At 50.4% G+C, this 22,092-nt stretch overlaps 1 protein-coding gene across 3 annotated transcripts in view; it reads left to right on the top strand.

Moving 5' to 3' along the window:
- IGSF3 (immunoglobulin superfamily member 3) overlaps positions 1-22,092 on the top strand; it is a 93,908-nt gene that overhangs the window by 48,846 nt on the left and 22,970 nt on the right. Inside the window, exons 3-8 of one of the 3 annotated variants that reach the window (XM_040471425.1) lie at positions 5,663-6,040; positions 8,350-8,760; positions 12,483-12,872; positions 14,286-14,342; positions 16,752-17,153; positions 20,438-20,842. In XM_040471425.1, the coding sequence (XP_040327359.1) occupies positions 5,663-6,040; positions 8,350-8,760; positions 12,483-12,872; positions 14,286-14,342; positions 16,752-17,153; positions 20,438-20,842 (2,043 nt within the window). Of the gene's footprint in view, positions 1-5,662; positions 6,041-8,349; positions 8,761-12,482; positions 12,873-14,282; positions 14,343-16,751; positions 17,154-20,437; positions 20,843-22,092 lie in introns of all 3 variants that reach the window. The other 2 variants (XM_040471424.1, XM_040471427.1) reach the window with 2 other exon arrangements.

Genomic DNA, 22,092 nt, shown 5'->3' with positions numbered 1-22,092 from the left:
GCTTTGAGTCTCTCACCATTAGGTCTGATGTTAGCTATAGGATTTTTGTAGATATTCTTTATCAAGTTGGAAAAACTCCCCCGTATTCCTAGTTTACTGAGTTTTTATAATGAATGGTGTTTGGATTTTGTCAAATGCTTTTCCTCCTTCTATTGATACGATCATGTGATTTTTCTTTTTAGCCCATTGATGTGCTAGATTACATTAATTGGTTTTCAAATACTGAATCAGCCTTGCATATCTGGGATAAGTCCCACATGGTCTTGGTGTATAATTCTTTCTGTAAATCATTGAGTTTGATTTGCTAGGATTTTGGAGGATTTTTGCATCTGTGTTCATAAGAGGTATTGACCTGTAGTTTTCTTACAATGCCTGTGTCTAGTGAGTATTAGGGTAGTGCTGGCCTCATAGAATGAGTTAGGAAGTATTCCATCTGTCTATTTTCTGAAAGAGATTATAGAGAGTTGTTATACTTTTTCCCTTAAATGTTCAATAGAATTTACCAGTGAATAAATTTACCATTTATTTTTATTTACCTAGGCCTGGTGCTTTCTGCTTTGGAAGGTTATTAATTATTGATTCAATTTCTTTAAGTATAGGTGTATTGAAATCATCTATTCCTTGTTTGAATTTTCACAGATGGTGTCTTTCAAGGAATTGATCCATTTCATCTAGGTTATCAAATTTGTAGGCACAGAATTGTTCATAGGATTCCTTTATTATCCTTTTAATTTTCACAGACTTTGTAGTGATGTCTTTTCTTTCACTTTTGATATTAGTAATTGGTGTCCTTTCTCTTTTTTCTTAGTTAGTCTGGCTAGGGGCTTATTGATTTTATTGATCTATTCAAAGAACCAGCTTTTGATTTTGTCGATTTTTCTCTATTGATTTCCTGTTTTCAATATCATTGATTTCTCCTCTGATTCTTGTGATTTCTTCTGCTTACTTTGGACTTCATTTGCTTTTCATTTTCTATTTTCCTAAGGAGGAAATTTACATTACTGATTTGAGATCTCTCTTCTTTTTGGGGCACCTGGGTGGCTCAGTTGGTTGAGCATCCGACTTCGGTTCAGGTCATGATCTCATGGTTCGTGGGTTTGAACCCCACGTCGGGCTCTGTGCTGACCGCTTGCTCGGAGCCTGGAGCCTGGAGCTTTGAATTCTGTGTCTCCTCTCTCTGCCCCTCCCCTGCTCCCACTCTGTCTCACTCTGTCTCTCAAAAATAAATAAATGTGTAAAAAAAAAATTAAACTAAGATCTTTCTTCTTTTCTAATACATGCATTCAATACTATAAAATTTCCCTTGAAGCACTGTTTTCCCTGAATATCACACATTTTGATAAGCTGTGCTTTCATCTTCATTTGATTCAAAATACTGTACTTTTAAATATCTCTTGAGATTTCTCCTGTGACCCAGGTATTCTCTAGAAGTGTGTTGTTTGATATCCACAGTTAGGGATTTTCCAATTATTTTTCTGTTATTGATTTCTAGCTTAATACCATTGTGGTCTGCTAGCAGACAGTGTATGATTTCTAATCTTTTCAATTTGTTAAGGTGTGTTTTATGGCCCAGAATGTGGTCTGTTTTGGTGAATGTTCCATGTGAGCTTGAGAAGAATGTGTATTCTGCTGTTGTTGGATGAAGCGGTCAATAGTCGTCCATTATATTCAGTTGATTGATGGTGTTGAGTTCAGCTATGTCTTTACTTATTCTCGGCTTGTTAGGTCTGTCTATTTCTGACGGAGGTGTACTGAAGTCACCAGCTATGATAGCAAATTCATCTGTTTCTCCTTACAGTTCTGTTCAGTTTTTGCCTCATCTAGTATGTTGTTGTTATGTGCATCCATGTGAAGAACTGGTATGTCTTCGTGGAGAACTATGTAATGTCCTTCATCAGCAGCGATAACTTTCTGTACTTTGAAATCTGCTCTGTCTGAAATTAATGTCGCGACTCCCGCTTTCCTTTGGTTAGTGTTCACATGGTGTGTTTTCCTCCATCCGTTTACTTTTAATCTACACACATCTGTGTATCTAGAGTGGATTTCTTGTAGATAAGATGTAGTTGGGTTGTTTTTAGATCCACCCTAACAATCCCTGTCTTTTGGTTGGCACATTTAGACCAGCGATCGACATTCGAAGTGATTACTGATATGGTTGGGTTAGTATATACCACATGCGTCACTGTTTTGCATTTGTTGTCCTTGCTCTTTGTTTTTGTTTTTGGCTTCTACGCTTTTTCTGCTTTTGGTGCAGTTCTATATAATACCGTTCAGTTCTATATAATACTGTGAATACTTGTTCTTTTGTTTTAAATTACATAAGTGATATCTGCTTGTTGCAGAGGAATTCAAAAAGTATAGGAATGTCTAAAGGGAAAAAAAAATTAATTAAAAAAAAAAAAGCTGATCCCTGCCCAGGAGGAGTCTTCTGTTGTAGGCTTAGAGGGAAGATGGGAGGGGCCATGAGGTTAGGGGATGCCTGAGCCCCAGGTAGGGGACCTGGTTCTCTTTGAGGTCTCAGAAATTGAGGGGCAGTGCTAGAGAAGGAACTATGGAGGGGGGGTGGTGCACAAAGGGAATAAGACTGAGGAAAATAAGGTAATTTTTACTTCTATGTTAGGGTCCATTCCCTAAGAACGGCATTATTTTCAGGGGTCAAAAGCCCTTTGGGGGCAGGAAGGAAATTAAGGAGATAACGAAAACATGGGTGCAACTGAATGTGTGTGACTCAAGTACAACCCAGCGTTTACTTATTTGTTTGTTTGGCAGTGCTGCTTATAACCTGCTTCTGGCTTGGACAAGTTGTTCTGACCCCGCCGCCCTGGCTCCTTAATGCCACTTAACACTGTTTGCTTTTCAGGGGGTGGTGTGTACTATCCAAGGACCAAGCACTTTGGGAAGGTCTGTGGGTTGGATGCGGGCTGGGGGCTGAGTACGCTCAGCTCTGCCTCACAATAGCCAGTATCTGACGGGCCTCCCGTCCACCCAGTCACTAGGGAAGAGTGAAACTTTCTTGACCCAAATCGATGTGGAGTGTTTGCAGAAGGAAGGGCTGAAAGCCAGAGAGCTTGAACGTTAGGACATGTTTTCTCATTTGGACACCTGGTCGCCACTATGTGGAGACACCCGGGAGGAGCAGTTCCTGACCCTGCCATGCACTGGGCATTTTAGAAATGCGAATGCCCAGTTCCCTCAGGTGGGGTCCAGGCCCTGCTATTTTGTAAAGCTCCCCGTGACGGTACCATAGAGCAAGGTTGAGAAGTAGCGTCTTCGAGGAAGAAGCTGGCTCCCGACCTGCCTCCAGCCTTCTTTGCAGCGGGCGGCGACGAGTGGCGGTGGCTGTTGGTTAACAGAACGCTGAAGTGCAAAGAGACCTAAATGTTATGACTATAGTTACATTGTTTTCAGAGTTCTGCGTTTCTAGAGAACTGCAAACATTTGATTTAAATGTCACCATATAGATATTTTAAGTTGTCATGAAAAGAGTACACATAGTCAAAATGTTATACACCACATTTTAACAGACTGAAAATAACTAATGAGCTGTCTTCTCAATGACTTTCGATATCGTAATCAATGCTGTCAAACAGAATGGATCGGGTAAATTCACACACCACCACGATCTGTTGATTCGGTTCCCACCCTTCATTTTTTCAGTTCCCACTTTCTGGTGCTGAAGCCAAGATGAGGTTCTGGGCAAGATTTCGTTTGGGGGAAAAGGTTCTCTGTGAATTACGGTTCATAAGCCACGGGTCTTGCCTTGCAGGGTCTGTTTTAAAGTCTGTCATCTTGTCGATTAGATCAGCTTGCTTTGAGGCACAAGCCCTGCCCCCCCTCCCCCTGCAAGCTGCGCCCCCGGACTGGGCTTAGAGCTGCGTCCCGCTAGTACTTGAGCTGTACCGGCTGTTCACCAGCTGGACCCCCATCAGATAGGTTTACGCTGGGGGCAGCTGCGATTCCTTTCTAGAGGGGGAGAGGGAAGGTTTCACGGAGTGGAAGTGCGCTGTAGCTGTGGGTGGCCCAGAGATGCTGTCATTGTCAAGGGGCCATTGGAATGTCCTTGGGTGATCCCTGGCCAAACCCTGCGGATCCAGAGCTACAGAATGTTCCAGCCAGAAAGGGTTAGCTAGCGGCTCTTTACTGAGGAGTATTTGTGGGCTGGACTGTGTATCGGGGGCTTTGCACATGTTCTCTTACTCAGTCTTTTCGATAGCTCTGGGAGGCACACATTATTATTCCCTTCTTCCAGATGAGGAAACTGAAGCTTGGGGAGGTTAAGTTACTTATCCAGAGTCACAGCTAGGAAGTGACAAAGTCAGCTTTGGCACATGTGCTAGTCTACTCCCAAGCCTTCTTAGAAATCATTTTAGGGGCACCTGGGTGGCTCAGTCGGTTAAGCGTCCGACATCAGCTCAGGTCAGGATCTCACGGTCTGGGGTGCCTAAGTGGCTCACATCGGGCTCTGTGCTGACAGCTCAGAGCCTGGAGCCTGCTTCGTGGATTCTGTGTCTCTCTGTCTCTCTGCTCCTCCCTCATTCACACTCTGTCTGTCTGTCCGTCTCTCTCAAAAGTAAATAAACACTAAAAAAATAATATTGTGGTTGAAGAGATTCAGGTCTAGAAAGGAAAAGCAACTTGTCCAAGATGACACATCCCGCTCCAATTCCTGGCAGAGCTGTGGCTAGAACTCACCTGCCTCGCTGCTGTGCCCGGCTGCTGCTGCTTCAGGGAAGGAAGCCCAAGGGCATGTGCCCCCTCCCACCTGCTCAGTGGCTCAGGCAGGATCAGTGCTAGGCTGGCATGTAATGAGAAGTGAAACTCACCATATTTCCTCACCCCTGAGTCTAAAGGGGAGACCGTGTTAAGAAAAACATGGAGGAGGCAGAGGGGACCCCAGAGAAGCATATCCCAGGTGGAAGGCAGGGGGACTGGTGGGGAATCAGAGCCACCATACTAAGGGCAGGCTTGCTTCCTTGTTACGGGTCTGCACTGTCAGCCCCCCATCATCTGCCATTGGCAACGTGTGGGCATCTGGGCAGCAGGGATCCGCTTCAGCTCTGCACATTCACACTCAGGGGCACTCACTCGACTTAAAGCTGCTGCAGCCTGCAGGAGCTCAGCTCTGCCCCCCTTCAAGGAGGGTAGAGGAGGTTAAGTCACACTTCTCCACGTGGTGTCCCGGGAGTAGCCACATTCGAAAACACAGGCTGCAGCTCCAAAGAAAGGACACCGGGACTCCTCCCTGCCTGCAGGCCCAGATTGCAAGACGGTTGCTTTTATTTGTTTTCATCTGACTGTGTGCCAGGGATTCAACTTTTCCTGCTCGTTTTATTAAAAACTTTATAAACAGCGTTAATAAATAGATATAAAACCGCCACACAGATGACAAACAGAGGGACTAAATGAAACTCCCAGGGGTCAGCCGTTGAATAAGTAACAGAACCACGGCTTTGCGCGATCCGATTTCCATATATGCAAATTAGGGACAGAGCTTTACCACCGAGTGTTTTAATTAATATTTATAAATCACAGAGCGCCTCCGAAAGGGCCAGTAAGCTATTTATATTATCATGTCATACAAACAACAAAGCCTTTGGAGATTGCTGCCTGCGCTGCATCTTGGTCTGAGGAGTAAGCGAGCCTGTGTGTGTGTCCCCCACAGGTGTAGTGCTGGCACAGCGGCATGTTGCCGTCCAGGAAGGACCCCTGTACCGCACGGAGGGCTCCCACATCACCATCTGGTGCAACGTGAGTGGCTACCAGGGGCCTTCTGAGCAGAATTTCCAGTGGTCCATTTACCTGCCGTCCGCCCCGGAGCGCGAGGTCCAGATCGTCAGCACCGTGGACTCTTCCTTCCCTTATGCCATCTATACCCAGCGTGTCCGTGGGGGGAAGATCTACGTGGAGAGGGTCCAGGGGAACTCGGCCTTGTTGCACATCACTGATCTCCAGGCCCGGGATGCTGGGGAGTACGAGTGCCACACGCCCAACACGGATGAGCGGTACTTTGGGAGTTACAGTGCCAAGATGAACCTAGTAGGTAAGGAGGTGATGTTTCCCGTGGCCGGTGTCCCACCCGAGCAGGTCCACTCGGGCCGCTGTAACAAAATACCGCAGACTGGGTGGCTTCAGCAACAGGCGTTTACTTCTCACGGTTCTGGAGGCTGCGAGTCCAAGATCCAAGTGCCGGCACAGTCGGTTCTGGGCGGGGGAGGCCCTCTTCTGGGTTGCCGACTTCTGACTTCTCATTGTCTGCTCCCGTGGCAGAAAGGGAATGAGAGAGCTCACTGAGGTCCCTTTCCAAGGGCACTAATCCCATTCATGAGGGTTCCACCTTCCTGACTTAATCACCCCCCACAGAGGCCTCACCTCCAGACACCACTGTGTGTGGGACCCACTGGGATTTACCATGTGGATTTGGGGGGGGGAGGGGAGGAAATAAACGTGGAGTCCATAACACCGAGTCGCTTCTTTAATAGTGCAACTGTATTTCACTTGGAAAAAAAAACCCAAAAGACCAAAGTTCCCCACACATTTGAGTGGTTAACACCTAGCATGAGTGAACAAAGGTTGTGGGTTCGCTTGTGAATACATAGCAGGTTGAGGCTAAAACTTATGAAAACTGTAGTGCAGGTGTTAAGAATTCAGAGAAGGAAGGGGCGCCTAAGTGGCTCAGTCGGTTAAGTGTCCCGACTTCAGCTCAGGTCACGGTCTCACAGTTCGTGAGTTTGAGCCCCGCATCAGGCTCTCTGCTGTCAGTGCAGAGCCTGCTTGGGATCTTCTGTCCCTCTCTCTCTGCCCCTCTCCCGCTCTCTCTCTGTCTCTCTCTCAAAAATAAACATTAAGGGGGCGCCTGGGTGGCGCAGTCGGTTAAGCGTCCGACTTCAGCCGGGTCACGATCTCGCGGTCCGTGAGTTCGAGCCCCGCGGCAGGCTCTGGGCTGATGGCTTGGAGCCTGGAGCCTGTTTCTGATTCTGTGTCTCCCTCTCTCTCTGCCCCTCCCCCGTTCATGCTCTGTTTCTCTCTGTCCCAAAAATAAATAAACATTGAAAAAAAAATTAAAAAAAAAAATAAACATTAAAAAAAAAAAGAATTCAGAGAAGGCTAACGGACCCTGTAGCTGGTGAAAGGGGATAGGGGATACAAGGCAAGGACATCTGTGGTTGCCCGAAGAAATGACGAGAAAGACGGAGCATAGGACATCAGCTGGAAGAGAAGTGAAAGGGCTTGCAGATGGCAGGCCCTTGGACAGATGACACCGGGGGCACTGCTCAGTCAGGAAGTGGATACGGCTGTAGGTCCTTGCTCAGACGGGAGCTGGCGGTAGGGGAGGGGACACATTTAGGTGCGGACGGCACTGGGCCCCCATGCTTGCTGACGTGAAGGGTCACCAGTATCGAGGCTGGTCTTCTTTTTCTGCCCGAGTCATGATCTCCAGGCATAGTTGTGATAATAAAAACTGGAAAGTTAAGACTTGGGGCAGAAGGAAAGAACAGCCTTGGTATTGTTGACCGTCCTCATGGGTGAACATTGCAGCCCTACACTGTCCACCCAGAAATCCCTCCGCCCTCCACGCCAAGCTCGCCGTTCCTGCCATGTCCTATCAGGAGGCCTGTGAGAGCCAGGCCCGAGGTGGGTGTGCTGAGGAAACACACACTGGTTGTCATTGGGGTGTCCCCATCAGGCCGAGAGGGGCCGTGTTTAGTCTCCAGAGTACGGTTCTGACCAAGTGGCCACGAGGCAGCGTCCTCGCTTGCCCAAACTATGGCTTCTTCCAGCCCAGACCACTTTGACACATGAATCATATGAAAATCCAGCCTATCAGACAACCAAGGATGCTCTTGCTTTCCTCTACCAAAAAGATTTTCTGAAACCTATCCTTCCTAGAACAATGCATTGCTGACGTGAGCCGGGGGGAGGTGGGGGTGGGATGGCGAGCAGGAAGGAGGTGAGCCGGGCACACAGAAATGTAAACTTCTAGGAACTGTTTCCTTTGGAAGGTCGGTCAGAAGCCAAGTGAAAGTATCCTGAAGCGGTACCAAAGCAAACCATCTGAGCTTAAAAAGAATATTCGTTTCACGCGGTATTTTCAGGGACTTCGTTTAGTACGTGAAACGAAATACATCCCGCCTGTTATCTAAAAGTTATTAAAATACCGAACAGGTAAGTGTCGAAAAATTGCAGTCCAAACCCAAAGAGAAAATCTCTTCTGTTTCTGTGCCACCTGGGGTCACCTGCGGCCTCACAGTGATTGCCGAAGGCTGGGCGGGGTGGGCGGCTGGCCCCCGTGAGTGTGAGACTGATTCTGCGGCTTTGTGACCGTGTGCTCGGGATGCTTCTGTGTTGCAGTGATCCCTGACACTCTGCAGACCACGGCCATACCGCAGACTCTGCACAAAGTGGAGCAGGACCCTCTGGAGCTGACCTGTGAGGTGGCCACGGAGACGTTCCAGCACAGCCACCTGTCTGTGGCCTGGCTCCGGCAGAGAGGGGGCGAGAAGCCCGTGGAGGTGATTTCCCTGAGCCGAGATTTCGTGCTTCACTCCAGCAGCGAATATGCGCAGAGGCAGAGTCTGGGGGAGGTACGGCTGGACAAGCTGGGGAGCACCACCTTCCGCCTCACCGTCTTCCACCTGCGGCCCTCCGACCAGGGCGAGTTCTACTGTGAGGCTGCCGAGTGGATCCAGGATCCGGATGGCTCGTGGTATGCCATGACCCGAAAGCGTTCCGAGGGAACCGTGGTCAACGTCCAGCCCACTGGTCAGTCTCTCTCGTGCCCATTCTCTGCCTGACGGTGCGGGTTGTCAGATGCTGGGAGGGTGTGCCAACTCCTTCTCTGGTGACCTCTGAAAGTCCTAGGAATGTATAGATACCTACGTACCATCTGACCGACTAGTGAGTCTTGGAGAGGGCAGCCCGGACCGAGTCCGGCTTACAGACCTGGTTTCTTGGACCTACCTGGAATTTTATATTTCCTTGAATTACAAATTCATTTTAAAAACTGGGAGATGTCACATAAACTGTGTCTGATGACTGGGTTCCCCCATTAGCCACACTGGTCTGCCCCCTTTGATGATGTTGCCTGTTTTGGGGACCAGTCCTGTTTCGTTTGTGAAAGACATTTGAGATTGTGAGCCTTCCACCAGAGATAGGAAATTATGATCTAGAGAAATTTTGGCTTAAGTTATTATTTCTTTATATTAATGATATGTCTTTGGTGGTGTTTTACCATTTCCGAAACGCTTAATCGCCTATTCCTTAAGAGTCCCTCAGAAGTTCTGCGAGGTCAGGCAGTGGTGGGACAGATGCCAGGGGCAGATTGCTTTGTGGGGGTTCCCTAGAGAGGTCATGGGAGGGGTTGGCAAGGCCAGCTTGGCAAGTGCCAGATTCTTCCATAAATCTGGTGAAAGAGGAGGTGAAGTGACATGTTCATAGCTGGGGCAAGAAGATGGCAGCACCACGAGCCGATTCCTTTCCTGCCTGCTCGTATTATTCTCCCGCAGTCTCACACTGTGCTCCCCGTGCCCCCGAGTCTAGCCGTGCTCCAGATCAGAGCCGACCACTGTCACTGGCTGCCTCTGCGGGGCTGGGGGAGGGCTCTCCATGAGCCTTCAGTCCCCCGGCTTTGGTTGCAGGGTGGTGATTGTGCCATCATCAGGCACAGCAAGTGGCCCGCGGACCTTCCTTGTGTTGCCGCTCACCTCTGGTGAGGGGCTGGCGTTGGAGATGTGTAGGTGCGGCAGGTGAGCTGTGGTGCCGGTGGGGTCTCCTCTTCGGGACCTGTCCTTAACGTCACACTCCCATTTGCTACATATAGTCAGTGGCCTTGGTCTTCTGCCACTCGTTCATAGGTCCCTGTAGAGCAGTGCTTCCGACTTGCCCAACAGTCTGCCTTCCTGAACCAGGCTCCTGGGCTGGGATCTGGGAAGCTGGATTTCCAGTACACTGTCCAGGCGATTCCACCACCACTCGTGTCGTCAAGCATAGCTCCACGGGTGATAGGGCAGGAGTGATTCTCTGGACATCTGATGGGCTTTGATGAGAAGCATTGGCTCCCGGAAAGGGAGTGTTTTATCTGCTCTGCAGGACCCAGAGCGTTTAGCAGCTTCTGGATCTTCCAGTACTAAGACATCTGTGGAAGCCACTTGATTTCATATTTATCCTTTCCCTTCCTGGATGGTTTTAAGATCGGCTTCAAAAGTCTGGACCAAATTTTGAATCTTAATGCTTTTAAATTAGGTTGCATCAGTTAATCTTTATTTTAATCTTACCAATTTGGGATTAGGACTTTTTGCATTTGCCCAGCAAATGTATTCAGATGAAGCCAGCAAAGGGAAAACCAGATTGGAAAAAAAAAAAAGTTGATGGTGTTACTCTGTGCCTCTGGGCTCTTGGGGTTCAATGGTTGCAGCCCCAGCTTTGTCCTTCTCTTAGTTCATTTCAGTAAACATTTAAGGTCTCTGCTGCATTCAAGGTGTGGCACCGGGGTTTCAAAGATGAACGCCTCTTGGAGGCTGCACTGAGGGAAGGTGTGGATGCGAAGGCCGGTGGCTAAGTAGAGTGTATTAAATGCTGCGATGCTATTGTGCGTCCAGCGCTCAGGGACACAGTGACTGGGGAGTGGTCTCGCAACATTAAGTTTTCCCTGGATGGGAGCATTAAGGCAAATCCAAGAAAGCCAACAAGTTTGGTGAGTTGAGCCAAATCTGAAGCCTGCAGAGGCGTCAGAGGGACAAGCATAAAGGCTCAAAATTGTGTGCTGTGTTTGGCAAGCAGAGAGGAGTCCAGCGTGGGGCGAGCTTGTGTCCTGGGAATGAGTGAGGAGAAGAGGAAGGAAAGGCGGCCAGAAGCCCCACATATTGTGATCTGGAGCTTGGCCTTGACTCCACCGACCAGGTGTTTGCAAGCTGTTCTTGGGATCTTAGGAAGCCCTTAGAGCTGGCTGAGAGGTTGCATGTGGAGGTGTGGATGTGTCCATGTGTCTGTGCGCTCCAGGAGGTGCTGGAGGAAGGCGTGTGAGGGCCACAGCGTTCCCTCGCCTGCTTCAACCAAATGCTGTCTATATTGGGCGACACAAGGTTTTGTAGGAACAAAGTCCCTTGCCTCTGCACCACCCCCGCCCCCCACCAAGGAATGCTTAAAAATCACTGCTGCAGACACTTAGAGGGGGGAAATAGAGATTTTAAAGGAAGGAATGACAGTTAGATCTGGGTTCTAGAAGCAAAAAGCCATGGAGGCCAGGTGGAGATTGATTAAGCAGGTTGGGTCTGATGTGGAGAGACCAGGTAAGAGAGCTGTAAGGCCAAGGTCAGGTCGGTAGCAGTGCCTGGAAGACACGAAGTGAGTGCTAGAGACAGAGTAGGGAGCATTACTGTGCAAGGCAATCCGTGGGATTGCCTGGGAACTCTGAGGCCAGGGCTCTGGGTGATTCCTTGAATGGGGATAGGGAGGGAGGGGGAAGGAGAGGTATCGAGAGTGTGCAGTGTCCTGCTTAAAAGCCGCTGCTTCCCCATTGGTGGCAGCGCTGGTTGTCTTTTCTTCTGTTTCTGTCGATTTTAGTCAGGGAGTCTATCCTGCATGCAGACTCTTAGAGAGAGAGATGCTAGCAGGCGAAGCACCATCCATGCGTCATCTTAGAGGCTGAGAGCTTAGAGCTCTTAGAGCATCTTAGAGCTTAGAGGCTGAACCCAGGAGGCATGAGAGCCTCCCACTGTCTCACTGTGCGTGGGATGCTGTTAGTGGTGATGAGCCCTTCTTTGAGCACCCCCCCCCCATTCCTGATCAGACACCCAGCTTTCTGAAGGGTGCTTGGATTCGTTGTCCATTTCAGAGGTCATTAGCTTTCGGTGGAAGTGGGTAAAAATTTTCCCTCTCCATCTTTCTTGAGATTTTATCTGACAGGTGGTAACTCATGGAGAGACTTTGGTTTTCCCTTTGCCCTTGGAATTGTGTGAAGGGTTGTCTTACCTGTGTCTGATTTCCAGTACCCACGTGGCAGTGGAGAACATATTTCAGTGTATGTATTTTTTTGAGCGTTTATGAGGATTGGGGTCAGCACTGTGTAATTTTGTCTCACGTGTCAGTGGGGGTGAGTCCTACAACATTTGCAGAAAATGTTTGCAATCCTGCTGCTTACATGGGGTTCTGGGAGTATATAGATCAAGGGTAGGCCTGGGTAAGCGATGTCAAGGATGATAGACCTTGTTGACCTCTGCGTCATAGGCTGCAGACGGAGCCCCACGCGTCTTAACTGCGGTAACAAGCCCCTTAGACTGTCTGGGTCTAGCTGCCTTTGAGTTCTGTCTGCGACCCTCAGGAATTTCTCTGAAGACTCTGGGTTTTTCTCTGAAGACAAGGGGAAGTGCTGTGGTTGGCACTGTAAAGAGGGCATGGGGGGTGGGAATTTGCTGGTGCACTTGGGTTAGCCGGGGGCCCTCATTCACCCAGAAGGCATCCATCGTTTTGTTAATTCGTTTTCTTAGACAAAGAGTTCACCGTGCGGCTGGAAACGGAGAAGCGGCTGTACACGGTGGGTGAACCAGTGGAGTTCAGATGCATCCTGGAGGCTCAGAACGTTCCCGATCGTTACTTTGCCGTCTCCTGGGCCTTCAACAGCTCGCTCATTGCCAGCATGGGGCCCAATGCAGTGCCGGTCCTCAACAGTGAATTTGCCCATCGGGAAGCCAGGGGCCAGCTGAAAGTGGCCAAAGAGAGCGACAGTGTCTTTGTGCTGAAGATCTATCACCTCCGCCAGGATGACAGCGGGAAATACAACTGTCGTGTGACAGAGAGAGAGAAAACGGTCACCGGGGAATTCATCGACAAGGAGAGCAAGCGGCCCAAGAACATCCCCATCATCGTCCTCCCCATCAGTAAGTAGAGAAGATGTGCTGTCTCCTTCTGCTCCCCGTGGTCTGGTCTGTAGCTGGCATCATTTAAGAGGAGTCAGGGGACCGATGAGCTGCGGGGGAGGGGGAGGGAGGGGAGGGCGGGGCTTTTGGAACTCAAGGGTTCAAGTCAGCTCTGGCAGGCAAAACCAGTTCACCTGTCTCCCTTCTCCACTCGCCTGCCCACACTTAGCAACCCCCAGTTAGGCAGAGCGCAGGGGTATGTCTGCAGGCTGGAGGGGGCATCCCAGATCTGAGCACTGGCTGCCCTCTGTCAACACCAGCACTGCCAGCTCAGCTTGGAGGAAAATCAGGAATCCAGGACGCCTGTTGGCTCCCATGTGGGAATTAAGTCCCAGATGGAGTGGGTAGAGGCCTACCTTGAAATCTCACTTATGAGGGTTGGTCTTTTGTGGGAGGATTTTAAATCTGAGAGCACATTATTAAAAAGGATTTGCTGTCTGGGTTTGGGGGGTATAAGGGTTGGCATTTCCCTAAATGTCTCTTCCCTATTGAAATTGTGTTTTCAAAAGTCAGTGGGTGGGACCTCTTACGTCTTCCTGAGCATAGCCTTCCTTTTAAAGCTTAGCCAGTTTCCAAGGATGCTTGGTGGGCCCCCACCTCCATGTAAGCTGGGCTCATCTGGGTCTGGGTGGGTGATGGTTGTGGCTGGGGACTCGGGCACGACCTGTGTTTGCTCCTGTTGTGTTTAATCATCCATAGTATCAGGATGTTTTCATTAACATCTCAATTCTCTCCTAGTTCTGTTTTTAGTAAAAAGAGAATTAAACATTTAATGCCATGATTTTAAACAAGACAGGGAAGTTTTAAAACTAACCTTTAACCTTTTCTCAACTACTCAAACTGTTCTCTCCCCTAGCCTTGTGATGATTCCCTTTACATATTTGTTTACACCTGTACGTTTTTGACGTAGTTCTCTTCAAGCGAGAAGGAAAGAGTAGACACAGGGTCTTGCCTACTTCTTTCTTTTCTCACCAACAGGGTTCCTTTCTTTCGTACTTCTGTTTTTGTTTCTTTTTTAAATCTCTCTCACACACCTAATTATCTTGACATTGTTTTGTTTCTTAGACTTTTTTTTTTTTTCTTTGCAATGCCTAGCATGGTGCTTTGCATAGGGTCGGTGCTTGCTGAATATTTGTAGAGTTGAAATTGTTGAACTGAATGCCCATTCTCCTGACTGTTTTCCTGTCGGTTTGTGCTTGCCTTAACCACGGACTCTCTATTTTTAAATCTGCAACTAATTCCTCATTGTTAAGGATCCAGTGAAGGGCAGCTACGCTGTTTACTTCCTATATCTTTTGTGCTAAGAGATTTCCCCCGACCCCTTCCAAGAACTTGTTTGATGATCTGTGGCCTGCTATATTGCTTTTCCAGCAGATAACTGGGTAGTTAAAGTCCCTCAGCACCACCAGATCCTGCCCCAAGGCCACTTGGGTAAGTCTACCAAAGAACAACGGTCACGTCGGTAATGGTGATAATGCCTTGGATTTTAATGGCGCTTTTCCTCTCAAGAGCCCAGAGTGCTTCTGCATATATCACTTCCTTCCCCGCTCCCACTCCTCAAATCCCCGTAGAGGCCAGTGTTCTCTCCATCCCGTGAGCGAAGAAGCCAGAGCACCGTGCAGAGACGCGGCTGGGCCGGTTCCGTTCGTGGTTGAGCGTGTGTTGCATTAGAAATACTTGCTTCTAACTCCAGACCCACCGCTCTGCGCTTAAGCCTGTGCTACATCATCCGGCTCCTGATTTGAAATTTCATTTGGCGAACATGCAGTCAGAGTCTCATTAGTTCTGTCCTCGTTTTCGCTTCATCCAGAGAGTTTTAACTGGTCAGCTCGCCTTTTCTCAGGCCTGGGAACGCCCGTCCCGCGTCCTAAGGGGCAGCGCCCGCACCGCACCTGTGTTTGCCTCTGCCTGGGATGCCCGCACGGTTTTTCTTCTCATAGGACCACCTGTAACCGTGCGATTCTTCTGGGCTTTTGCTGGAGCCACAGAGCACCAAACAGCAGCCCTCATCACTCGTAAGCCAGGGCTCACGGAAGAGTCCACCGGGGGGGCAGTAGGGAATGGCGGTGACACCCTGCAAGTCATATTTCTGCTGGAGGCCAGCAAAGGGGTTTCCCGCCCCTGACACCGGAGTTGTCCTTTTGATGCCCCACATGGAATGATAATGCTGGGGAGGGGTCCTTAACCTACAGAGGAAGTATGATTACTGATGATGACAAGTAAATTACCTCCTCTGGTATTGTCGGTGCTGTGGCCCCAAGAAGTAGGAACTCTTAGTGTCTCCGTTTTGCACATGAGAAAAGGAAGTGGGGGTAGGTTAAGGAAGAACCCCAAGATTCCAGAGCTAGGAAGCAGTAAACCCGGCTTCAAGCCCTGGTCTGCCTGCCTCCAACTCCATGCTTTGAGCCACAGAAGCCTGGTCATCTCCATAAGTCATCCTGGTATGGCTCCTGGGGAGGTTGCCCTCCCGGGGAACCTGAACCCTGCCCAGACCTATTTTTCACACGAAATAAGCCAACCCGCAATGGGTAGCAGGCGTCCTCACCATAACAGAAACTACCTGCTGGGGCTTGGGGCTCATCTCTGTCTGTTTCTGCCTGTGGGGGAAAATATGGGGGAGCAAAGATTGATTCAAATGCATGGTTATGGGTATGTATGTGTGATCCCTCTCGATAATCAGGTATGCCTCTGAATCGGGGAATTTAACTTAATTGATTAATTTTAAATTGTGTTTCATGTCAGTGGTACCCGGAAAATTGAAGCCAAATTAGTTATGGTGCTTTGTATTCTTTAACACTTGTTTTTTTTTCTTTTAACTCGACGTAGATAGTCATACAAAATAGCATATGTGTAGTGAAGGCAGATTAGAATGTCCGTGGTGTTTATGAAAACAAAAGTTGTTCGGAATAGGAAAGTTAACGTGATCACCAGTGACCAGTTTTTGAAAACCTGCTGTGTGTCAGGTGGTTGACATACATTGTCTTGTTAACTTTTCAATCTTTAAAACAAGTGCACGGTAGGAACCACACCATCCCTGTGCTGCAGAAGGAGGCGTATAAAGTGTAATTAGTTCGACTGAGTGACCTCAGAGCTAAGTGAATAGCAAAGGAGCAAAGAGAGTGGGGTCCTTATCCCCAACTCTGATTGGCAGGATGTGTTAGGGTCAGAGCAGCGGAATCAGGGCTGAATGTGGACGGCAGGGTAGAGAGCCAGGGGCCTTGGTCGGTTCCTCTGCGTTCGTGGAACAAGTATGAGGGCTCACTGCCACACGCACTATGAAAGCAGACATCTGTCCCAGTCTCCCCCACACCCAAGCAAGCACACGTCATCTTCCTGGTACCTCCCGTCACTTTTGTTCTGCTTGCTGATATTGCCCGGAGGGGCTCAAATGGCCCATGATAGATGTTCCGCTCTTATTTGACTGCCGTAGCACCGAACGGCGGGAAGATGGAGGTGATGTAGAAATTTCCGAGTTGTTCCACTTCCTGAAATTCCGAGTTGAAAAACCCTTGAGCCCCAGCTGAACAGATTACCGATAGAACGTCGGAACGTCACCGTGCTGTATTTCTTAGGTTCTGGTTCAGTCTCAGGTCTTAGACCCTCAGTATCCCACACGGCATCTTGGTCCCCAGCAAAGGGCCTCCTAGGTGATGGATCTAAAGTCATGGGGAGCAGTGCCCAGAAGCAGCCAGGGCTTGCCGCAGCAAGTGTCAGAGGGCGTTCCTCCTGCCAGGTGAAGTGCGTAGCGTGACACCCGCACCCAGCCTCCTGCCCTGTCTGTGGGGGAGGGGGTAGTAGAGGCCGGAAAGCCCCAGCGTGGCACTCTCTCCCTCTTCCCAGAGAGCAGCATCTCCGTGGAGGTGGCCAGCAACGCCAGCGTCATCCTTGAGGGTGAGCACCTGCACTTCTCCTGCAGCGTCCGCACGGCGGGCAGGCCGCAGGGCCGCTTCTCGGTCATCTGGCAGCTCGTGGACCGGCAGAACCGCCGCAGCAACATCATGTGGCTGGACCGGGACGGCACCGTGCAGCTAGGCGCGTCCTACTGGGAGCGCAGCAGCTTCGGGGGCGTCCAGATGGAGCAGGTGCAGCCCAACTCGTTCAGCCTGGGCATCTTCAACAGCAGGAAGGAGGACGAGGGCCAGTACGAGTGCCACGTGACCGAATGGGTGCGGGCAGTGGACGGCGAGTGGCAGATCGTGGGGGAGCGCCGGGCCAGCACCCCCATCTCCATCACGGCTCTCGGTAAGGAAGCACTCGGCGGTCCTTTCTGTGGGATCGCTGGGAGATTGCTCCCACGTCAGGTCCCTTACCCTGACTTTTATCAGAGTCCTGGCAGGAAACAGAGGGCCCCTTCCAGAGGGTTTAATTGAAGGGACCGTGTACGAAAGTGCAGGTAGGGTTGACGGGGCCAGTGGTGCACAGTGGGGCCCCTGGGGGCCTGGTGACGGCTGGGGGCAGTCACTGTTCCTGGGTCTGCATGGTAGGAGTGAAGTTCGAAGTTCTGGCCAGGGGAGCGAAGCCACCCAGTAAGAGTGGTGGCCCCAGGTGGGGGGACCATGGTCCCTGCCAAGACCAGCAGAGCAGAGCAGAACCTCCCTCGCCTGTCCCCCAGGCTCTCCTGCCCTGCAGCCCAGGGGCCCAGCCCTCCTCAAAAGGCCAGAGCAAGGCAGAGAAGGGTAGGAGACCCCTTTCTGCCATTTACTTAGCATTTACTATGTTCCTGGTGGAGTCTAAGCACTTGTCCCTTTGAATTCTCACCTAACCAAGAGCTCAACCCTTTGACTTTACAAGGAGACTGAGGGAGACAGGTTAACTAATTTGCTCACGGCTACAGCTTTTAAGCGACAGACTCACAGTTTGAACCTGGGAAGCTGGGGATCTCTCTTCATTTCCCACCCCTCCCCCCCAAAGTCTGTGCTTTTATCTCTTCCTCTATAAGGCACCATCCTTAGGAAAGCCACTTCCGCATTAGCATGAAATTCAAAGATACCTTGAGATTTGCTAAAACCAGAGAATTAGATTTGCTTCTCACGGGGTAGTTAAAGCGGCTTCTATCAACATTTATCCGCCTAATATAATCAGTAGATTAAATTTTAAGAGGCCAGTCTGCTACTTGTTATCATGTTCGGTCTTCCTGTTTATCAGGACAGCTGTGACATCACTTGTCCTCGGTGACCGTGTATCCCACTCCCTGGGACCATGTTGCCCATCAACTTCCTAGCTAGAGCTGACACCCCAGGAAAGATGGCAGCCCCCGCTGGTTTTGCCCTCAACAGAGTACTGTATTCTCACCCAAGATTAGAATTACACTTCTTGTTCTAAAAGCTTAATCCCAAAGATTGGCCTGCTTCATGTAGTAATTGCATTGCTCAGCTTTCTCGCTTTGGAAACTTTGTCCAGTGGCTGAGTTTGCCGATGAGCTCAGTCCCCGGGCCAGTGCTCAGCACCAGTGTGGACCTGTGGAAATGTCCGGATGTCCAGTAACAGCCCTTTTCCCCACCCTGCGAGTTTAGGAATGTCCAAGGAGCGGTCAGGATAGCTTCTCTTAGGTTATCCCCCTGACGTCTGTCATACTCATCATATGTCTGTGGTTTCCATAGTCAGGGTCACCACGGGCTCTGACCTGGGATCCCGGGCTTGGTTCTGCTTACCTGTTCTCTACCCCTGGGGTGCCTCTGGCCAAAGCCGTAATCAGGGAGACCCAAGCAGTTGTGGCAGGGAAGAGTGGGGGGCACTGTGGGGTCAGGTTGCCTTTCAGTCTAAATAGTGACACACACGTGTTTTCGTATTGACGGCGTCAGGTATGGTTCACTCTCAGGTACCCAGCTGAGACAGCAGATAGGAACATCCTCCAGCCACACGTGGGCCATTATGAGCGTTCAGTTAAAGTAAATTCGGTGCTCTGTGCACCACGATCATGGCGTGTGCTCTGTCAGCCCTGGACAGAGTCATTTGCTTGGAGAAGCTCTCTCTTCTTGGGATGACATCTTTGGATGCTGGGGCCAGGAACACTGGGAATGTCCTATCCCTAAGGTCCTGTGTCCTGCCACTCTCATGGCAACATATTCCGCACACAGGGGCACAAGTGACTATCACAACTACTTAATGTTTAAGGATGGGTTTCTGGGTCTTAAATTTTTTTTTTTTAAGGAGACATAAAGAAGCTTATGAAATCCAAATTGAAGATCGGGAGTTTTCAGCAAATTATTTCCACTTATTTGCTGACTTAACCTCCTCACCTGAAGCCAAAAGATTCATTCTGTGCGTAGTCTTTTCCCTACAGAATTGAAAGTACTTTTCTTTGTGTCTACTTTGTCCCTTTACATATTTAGTGAAATATAGCGTGTGCCAGGTACTATGCCATTCCTAGTATGTTGCAAATATTAATTCAGTCTTCCAAATACGTTGCAAATATTAACTCACTTAATCTTCACGAGGACCCGTTTTACAGATGGGGAAATCAAGGCAGAGAGAAGTGAAGTAACTTGCTGTCACACAGCTTAGAAAGATCAAAGTCGGGCCTCTGGCTCTAGGGTCTGTGCCTTTAACCACTTCCCATGGGTAAAACTGCCAGATAAGACCCCTGACTCTGCCATTTCCTGGCTGCTTGATCGCGGGCAGTTTATTTAACCTCTCTGTGCCTCTTCCTTGTCTGTAAGAAATGGATGAGATGCCTTCTTGTCCTACAAGGTCATTTTGAGGACACAGTGACGTGTGGTGGAAACACAGCAGTTGGCCCCACGCCTGGCACACCGCACTCAGTAAACACTGGCTGTTCGCGGTCTTATGATCATAACCAGTGTGTTAATATTAAGTAGTGTTTCAAGGTGAAGGAACTCGCATAGCGCCCACTGAGGAGTCGGTGTCCGGGATCAGCCTGCTGCCGTCAGTAGGGGGCAGCCTGCTGTAACTGCTGAAGCTCACCTCACCCAGTTCCCCACCTGCTCAAGGTCAGCCCACCCGCTGTGGGTCCCTCACTGCCCATCTTCCCTGCATTTCACAAAGAAAGTGGAAAAGGAACTGGTGAGCAAGCCTGTACTGCTTGGCCCGGGGAACAGGGACACATCCTCTGCCTCCTCCTTGTCTAGCTCCCGTGCCTTGCGGGCCAAGCAGAGGAGGCGTCGGAGGGGTGGGGGTGGGGAAGTGTCCACCTTGCAGGCAGTGAATGACGTTGGCTTGAGGGCTTTTTTCTCCTGTTTCAGCATGGGATCCCCAAATCTGTAGGAATGGCTCTGCCTACGTATCCTCAATCCTGGCAAGGGCTGATGGGAGGCAGATCGACATGAAGGTTTCATCAGGAAGGGTTTGCTAAGTGCTGCTTGAGGAGCTTTGCCTCTGGCCTCTGTGTATGGGGTCTTATGGGCTCGTGCTAAATGCGAGCTAAAGTGATCTGGCCTGGGCATCAGGAGACAGCCGGAGCCTCGGTTCTGTGCCGCTAGCTTGGCCCACAGCCCCACCCCTGCCGCGCACCGCCCTGAGAAATCCTCGTGTCTCCCCTAGCTGGAGTCTCTCTGCTCTCTCTCCAGAAATGGGCTTCGCGGTCACAGCCATCTCGCGCACGCCAGGCGTGACCTACAGCGACTCCTTTGACCTGCAGTGCATCATCAAACCCCATTACCCGGCCCGGGTCCCCGTGTCCGTGACCTGGCGGTTCCAGCCAGTTGGCACCGTTGAGTTTCACGACCTGGTGACCTTCACCCGGGACGGGGGGGTCCAGTGGGGGGACAGGTCCTCCAGCTTCCGGACCCGAACGGCCATCGAGAAGGCCGAGTCCAGCAACAACGTGCGCCTGAGCATCAGCCGGGCCAGCGACACAGAGGCGGGCAAGTACCAGTGCGTGGCTGAGCTGTGGCGGAAGAACTACAACAACTCCTGGACGCGGCTGGCGGAGCGGACCTCCAACCTGCTGGAGATCAGGGTGCTGCAGCCAGGTCAGGGGGCCCGGGGGGGGGGGGGGAGGGCAGCGCACACGTGGGGCCCCCGGCGGGACCACTTCCATTTCCCAACTTTGTGGCTCAAGAAATTTCCAGCCTGTAGGTAGCCGCAAGAATCCCGTTCCCTTGTCTCGACGGCCAGCGGTTAAGGTCTTGCTGTGCTTGTTTTCCCTCTGGTTTTCGTGCTGTTGTCTCTGAACCATTTGAGGGGGGGTTGCAGGGCTTGGGACTGTTCCTCCTCAGTACTTCCATGTGTATCTCCTAAGAACGAGGACACACTCCTGTGCAACCACGACGCCACTGTCACCCCCCAGAGTTCCACACGATGACGGCATGTTACCAGCATTTCCCCCGTTGTCCCAATAATGTCCTTGGTAGCTTTTTTTTTTTTTTTCCCCTTCCAAACCAGGATCCAGTCAGGGATTACAGACCACTTTAACTTGTCATGTCTTTTTAGACTCTGGTCTCTTGACATCACGCCGTCTCCTAAAACCCTTTCCGCAGCAGCCTGGAGGAGGTACACTGTTCCCTGTTGGCAGACAAGGAACGTGGAATGGGAGAGGGAACGTGTGAGGCACTTAACGGAGTAACTGCCTCGTGGCAGGTGCTTAGGGTCGATGGTTTTATGAGAATTTCACAACAACCCCAGGAAAGAGGAAGTGGCTATCCTAGGGTCGTGTAGCTGGTAAATGGCGGAGCCGGGGTTTGAACCCGTGTCTGTCTGTCTCCCATGCTGATTCCCTGAGCCAGGCTCTGGCCTCCTCCTTGAGCTCCCTTTCCCCACGGAGGCGAGTCTCTCAGGGCCGTTGGTAAAGCCGCACTAATTTGGGAAGCCTGGGTCAGGGGGGTGTTCTGCAACCACTCCGTCATTGGGCGCTTTTCCTAATGCGGGGGAGGGGTCAGGTGTATGTGCTTTGATGGGCCTCCCGGTGTCCGTCCCCTCTCCTGCTTGGTTGGAAGCGGCTGTGGTGTGGAGCCCAGGCTGCTCAGCGTCGCTGCCATTGCCAGGCCCCTGCACAGTGGGGCACACGCACCTACGCGGCGAAGGGTGGGTTGGATGAGAGGTGACTTTGCAAAGACGTTTTTCTGACTCTGTGACCCACACACTTTGCAAACGTGGTTTGAACCGCTTGCAAAGAGGATTCTTCTGCCCACTCACAGCCATGGTTCGTACCTGACCTGGTCTGCTCCGCCATGTGAGATGGTCACTGTGTTGTTTTCAGCAACGTGAGGTTACTTGGGGGTAT

Source organism: Herpailurus yagouaroundi, unplaced genomic scaffold (assembly GCF_014898765.1).
Source record: "Herpailurus yagouaroundi ecotype Mexico unplaced genomic scaffold, PumYag 77, whole genome shotgun sequence".
NCBI lineage: Eukaryota > Metazoa > Chordata > Mammalia > Carnivora > Felidae > Herpailurus > Herpailurus yagouaroundi.
The sequence above is the reverse complement of the archived record's forward strand: the minus strand, read 5'-3'. Positions and strand labels throughout refer to the sequence as shown.